The sequence below is a fragment of the Asparagus officinalis genome, chromosome 1, assembly GCF_001876935.1.
Source record: "Asparagus officinalis chromosome 1, Aspof.V1, whole genome shotgun sequence".
Classification (NCBI taxonomy): Eukaryota; Viridiplantae; Streptophyta; class Magnoliopsida; order Asparagales; family Asparagaceae; genus Asparagus; species Asparagus officinalis.
The window spans coordinates 71,274,831-71,281,252 of NC_033794.1; the positions used below are offsets into that span (position 1 = coordinate 71,274,831).

At 39.2% G+C, this 6,422-nt stretch overlaps 1 protein-coding gene across 1 annotated transcript in view; it reads left to right on the forward strand.

Moving 5' to 3' along the window:
- Nucleotides 1–6,337, forward strand: part of LOC109825963 (BES1/BZR1 homolog protein 4-like) — a 7,707-nt gene extending 1,370 nt beyond the window's left edge. Inside the window, 2 exon segments of the mRNA XM_020392892.1 lie at nucleotides 5,357–5,917; nucleotides 5,919–6,337. Coding sequence (XP_020248481.1) covers nucleotides 5,357–5,917; nucleotides 5,919–6,152 — 795 coding nt within the window. The 3' untranslated portion in view covers nucleotides 6,153–6,337.

Sequence of the window (6,422 nt, forward strand, 5' to 3'; positions counted from 1 at the left end):
CTGGTTGTGATTCAAGATGGATTTGTTGGCCCCACACTGTAGATGTTTGTAGATATGCCATAGAGGTCACTATATTACAATTGAATCCATAGTTGCGTAACGCTCCGGAACCCCTTGAACTGTCATATGGTTACTACAAATCGATTCCCAATACATTTGCAATTTGATTTTCCTATGGTACATGAATTGGTTCCCAAAAAAAATTAGTCTGCCACTTACAAGCATGTGGAATGCAAAATTATTTACGCACGCTATGCAAGGCGCAATGCGATGTGTGCACCCGAGTAAAACGAGACGCCCATTGCATACATAATAAACAAACAAATATGAAGGAACATATTTATATAGTTTTCACATAAAAAAAGTGAAAATTGCTTCTAGCCCCCAAAATAACAAGAGTTATTCCTCCCCCCCTCAAAGACTTTTTTAAAGCTCCAAAAACCCCATAAATCAAAACCGAATTCATTTAGCCCATAAACCTCAATCCCACGTGATCCAGGTTTACAAAAGTACCCTTTGATTTAACCGCCTCCTACTCTCTCAATAGCTCTCCTCAGCGAGCGTGTCTAGCTCTCTCATCTGTCCAAGAGCGAAACCGACTATCCTCAAATTGAGACCCTAACCCTAAATCAGCTTACCCATAGCAGAATCGAAGCTATTTTCTTCTAAATTTGCCTCTCTAGACCCCATAACGGAATCATAGCAGACAAGATAGCGCCCAAAGTAGTCGCCCCTATAGAAGACTTCGAAGATGACGACGGCTCATAATATGCCGTCCCAAGAAGACGCCTAAGCACAGAGTCGGTTGATGCTGGCACAACAATAGCGGATATTCTAGATGACCTCGTAATCATCCTCCTCCTACAAGCCCAATTCAATGTACGAATCTAGAGGGCAGCACCGACGACGTCCCGAAAGCGCTCCTAGGTCTAAAGAAAGGAACAAATAGGAGCAATTTGGAAGGCATGCATATGTCATCAAAAAAGAAGTGAGTTTACTACATAATTTAGTTATTTATGATGTTGTATAGTGTTTGGCAGTCATTTGTTGCTAAGTTACTTGTCTAATTTAGAAGGATATGTTTTAATTATGAAAATTACTATTAAGTTGTGAAGCTTAGCTTTTAGTTGTTAAGGATATTTATTAGTCGTTAATGTTATGAATTAGTTGTGAATGTTAATGTTAATTTGTGACTTGTTAGAAGCATTAGTTGTTAAGGTGGAGGGACTTCCTCTGGTGGAAGGACTTCCTTCTCAATCTCTATATCAGCCATGTCAGGTGAAGTGCCTGTCTTGAATGGAGTGTCTGAGACAAAAAGTAAGGGATAACTTAAGATTTTCAAACTGTAATTAATAAAAAAATTTAAGCTAAATAACCAACCTTTAACCATTACAACCAATCCATATGCTTAACAATAAAACTATAACATTAACAAAAAAACCGTAAGCTTCATAACCAATATATAACATTAACAACGAATCCATATACTTAAGAACAAAACTATAACCTTAACAAAAAAACTATAAACTTCACAACCAATGTTTAACATTAACAACAAAGCTAAACATGGCTGACATGAAAATCTTATCCCTTGTTTTTTGTCTTATGCACTCTATTGAAAACAGATATTCCACCTGACATGACTAACATGGAGATTGAGAGAAAAGCCCCTCCACCAGAGAAAGTCTTTCCACATTTACAACTAACGTTTAACCTTAACAACTAACAAATCACAAGTTAGCAGTAACCTTCACAATTAATTTATAACCTTAATAACTAACATTTAACCTTAACAATTAATGAATATCCTTGACAAGTAAAAGCTAATCTTCAGAACTTAATAGTAATCTTCACAACTTAACAGTGATCTTCACAATTAACACATATTCTTCAAAATTAGATAAAGTAACTTGGTAACAAACGACTGTCAAACACCATGCAATATTATAAACAACTAAATTATGCAGTAAACTCTTCTTTTTGGTTGATATATGCATGCCTTCCAAATTGCTCATGTTCGTTCCGTTCTTTAGATCTAGGAGTGCTTTCGAGGCATCGTCGATGCTGCCCTCTAGATCCGTACGTTGAACTTGGCTTGTGGGAAGAGGATGACTAACCGCGAGGTTCTCTAGAACATCTGCTATTGTTGTGCCAGCATCAATCGACTCCGTGTTCAGGCGTCTTCTTGCAACGACATACTGTGAGTTGTCGTCGTCTTCAAAATCTTCTACAGGGGCGACTACTTTGGGCGCTAACTTGTCTGCCATGATTCCGCTATGGGGTGTAGGAAGGCAAGATTAGAAGAAAATAGCTTCGATTTCGTTCTGAGTAGGCTGATTTAGAGTTGAGGTCTAAATTTGGGGACAGTCGGTTTCGCTCTTGGACAGATGAGAAAGCTAGTCACGTTTGCCGATGAGAGCTATTGAGAGAGTGGGAGGCAGTTAAATCAAATGGCATTTTTAGGATTTTTTTTAAAAACCTAGATCACGCAGGAACGAGGTTTGGGGGCTAAATGAATTCGGGTTTTGATTTTTGGGTTTTTGGAGCTTTGAAAAAGTCTTTGAGACTGGGGAGGAATAATTCTTGTTATTTTGGGGCTAGAAGCAATTTTTCCTGAAAAAGATGTCTAGATTAAGATAGATAATATCAACTACTGAAACGCACATGAAAGCTATTGATTAATCGTTAATATACATGCTTCAGATAATCACAAAATTTTATTTTTTTTGTCTTATGTATACAAATACTTTGAAAGAGAAGCATTAAGTATTTTATATTAAAAAATATTAAAATTCATAAATAGTTTTTAATTTTGGCTTTTCTACTATACATTTTGAAAAATGATAAGTGCAACCAAAAAATTTACAACGTATCACATACTGAGCATGCTTACTAAAGAAACTAGCCCCCTTGAATTGAAAATAGTTGTGGCGAATTGCATACCCAAACTTATACCACGACACGCAACTTACTACATACCATGTAGCTATGTTGAATTACTATCCAACCCAAACTCGTAAGTATGGATATATCCACTTTCAAAGTATTCAAAGAACACTCTTACAAGCATTAAATTATGCTCAAATTTTTTCCTTTTGTGTTTATCTCTATCAAGGCTCTTAACTCTTTTTAAATAGGTCATAAGTCTTGCCCACCAAACTTAGCAAGCTTGCCCGTTAAGCTTTACCAAACTTGCCCATCAAGTGTTTATCAAACTTGTTCATAAGACTTTGCTAGACTTGCCCACCAAGGCTCACAAGAGAGCTTGCTTATCAACAATCTTCCCCTTTAGCCTGATTGCTATGGAGATAACCAGTATCAAAGCTAGTGGTTCGCATTGAAATCTGAGGAGCAAACATGACGGCGAATGTCAACAATTTCACTGTAGAGAAGCTTAATGGAACAATGAGCTTTTACCACTTGGCAGAGAAGGGTGAAGGATGTCCTGATTCAATAGGACATGGCAAAAGCATTGAAGGGGAAGGACAAAAAGCTACGGAAGACAAATGATAGCGAGTAGGAAGAGCTCGAGTTAAGGTATGTGAGCACAATTTGACTTTGTATTGCTGATAATATGATGAACAATGTCATTAATGAAGGTTCAACTCTGGGGATGTAGGACAAGTTGGAAAAACTTTATCTAGCTAAAAGTTTGACTCGGTTGCATTTAAACAACAACTCTACTAGTTGAAGATGGCTGAATAGGATAATCTCACGAAGCACATTAATATGTTTACGAGTTTGCTTTGACCAACTGCAAAAGTATGATGCCAAGGTGGAGGAAGAAGATAAAACCCTTTTGCTTCTTATCTCACTTCCTGATTCTTAGATGGCTTGGTAACAACGATGTTGTTTGGTGAAGACATTTTACATCTTGATCAGGTCCAATCTGCTGCATCAGTAACTCATGATGCCCATAAGAATTCTATTGGCTATGACAAATATAAGTCTACATTCACTGTCATGAGGGAGAATCAGGGTAAGTTAGTACCACTCATGTATTTAATTGGGTGCTAGTGTTTCTAGGTGGCCGATGGTATTCTCTTTGTGGTTTAGAAAGGAGGTAGATTGTCTGTTTGTAGTGTAGCAAACAAATGTATGAGGTATTTTCTACAGAACTGAAGGTGAGTTGTGTGTTTGTGGCATAGCACGTAGATGTAGTAGTTATCTCCTTAGCAATTGGCCTAGAGAGAAAGGTTGTTAGTATATCTGGCTATTTACGATATTTGGTGTGCAAGTTCGGTAAAGCTTGGTGGACAAGTTTAGTAAAAAGATTATTGTAAGTTTTATAATGTTTAGTGGACAAGTTTCCTAAGTTTGGTGGGAAAGACTTGTGGCCTATTTAAAGAGGTTTTGCGAGCCTTGGTAGAGACACACAAGGAAAGGGACTTTGAGCATAGTTTAGCTAATGTGAGAGTGTTATGAATTAAAATTAATTCCTTGCCCGAGCCCATCAATGCAGGTTCCCTAACATATATAGATGTTTAAGCTGTCAGATAAACTATGCATTGATAAACGCTGCTAGATCTAGCCTCTAATTCGAAAAGATGCTTATATGCCACTTAAACCTAGTGTTACCAAGGGCAAGCGGTGCACAGTTTTATCATGGACTTATTAATAGTTTTATAGTTAACAAACACCACGGTCCACTTTAACCATTGATACATTGGGAGGTTGTTTTCATTGGTCTATTGATCCTGCTGTCATTTTAATCCACTTTAACCATTGATTTATTGGGAGGTCGTTTTCATTGGTCTATTGATCCTGCTGTCATTTTAATGAGTACTTACCATAGATGTCATGAACGTGGGACACTGTAGCGAACTACGACCGGGTCCAAATGTCCTGGGACTCGTCACTAGCGAATTGGGTTGCGTACCCGGTGACGTGATTTAGAATTCAAATTAGTTAATAATCTGGGGAAAACAATTATTTTCAAAAAAATAAACAACAAAAAGCTACTATAATTGCAACTTGAGAATTTTTTTACCATTGCTGATAATTGAACTTGACTTGACTATGGCATAAATATGTACATTAAGGCACTCAAGATTCCTATATTTAAAAACTGAACCCAAACTGTGTACTACACTCTTGATCTCGTTCCGTGAATCGGAACGAACCGAATTCCATGCAACTATGGTACTGATAGTCTTGTTCTTTAGGTTACATTACAGTGCTATCTGTATCACTGGATGATTTTGTTTTCTTTGATCAAACTTGATGGCAGTGCTTGATATCTCTGAACTTTTCACAAATACTACAACGGTACTTAATCGAATTTATACTGTTCACACCCTGATCAAAATACTAAATACTACTGCAATATGATTACTTGAACCTTTTTATGTTTCAGGGATGCAAGCCGGCAGAGCCCATGGATGTAGCGGGAACTTCAGCCTCACCAAGTCCATGCTCATCATACCAACCAAGCCCATATGCCTCGTATAATCCTAGTGCTGCCTCCTCTTCCCTCCATAGCCCAGCATCTTACGTCAAAAACACCAACAATCCTATCAATGGTGTCCCCGACGCGAACTCTCTTATACCTTGGCTAAAAAACCTCTCTTCAGCATCTTCATCCTCTGCCTCTTCAAAACCCCCTCACCATAACAACCTCTACATACACACTGGGTCCATAAGTGCACCGGTGACTCCTCCCCTTAGCTCACCAACTGCTCGATCCCCACGAATGAAAACCGAACCATCATGGCATCCCGAGACCCACTACACATTCCTACCATCTTCAACCCCGTCGAGCCCCGGTCGTCAGATTTTACCTGAGCCCGTGTGGCTTGCAGGGCTCCAGCTTAAATGGGGCCATCGATCGCCCACCTTCAGCCTTGTTTCACCGAACCAATTTGGGGCTTTTTCAAGGGAGGGATCACGAGTGAAGGGATCTTCCGAGATGTGGACCACAGGGACAGAGTGGGATGTGTTCGCGCCCGTTATGCCCGCGGGGACCCCGCCGAGGCGATGTTCATATGATGGATTGTGCGTCCGATGAATTTGCGTTTGGGAGCAGCAGTAATGGTGAAGTCCCTGGTGGAAGTTTGGTGAAGGCATGGGAGGGGGAGAGGATACACGAGGATTGTGGGTCTGATGAGCTCGAACTCACTCTTGGGAGCTCGAAGAATCGGGCTGATATTTGATGAAAAAGCAAGGGGAGTATCATCGACGTCTGTTGTTCAGTTTATCTATTTAACATGAAATGTTTATTTATGATATCAAAAGAGAGAGAGAGAGGGAAGCAGGGATTATGATTGTGGTTCTTGCATGCAGCCTCCATCCTCTTTCAGTTAACTGGGATGGTAAAATTATGGGAAAAAGTTGGTATTGAAGTTGAAGTAGAAATTGGGGGAAATTGGCAGAGTTTTCGAGGAAAGGATAGTGAGCGATGTGTTATGATGGTGGCTATTGTT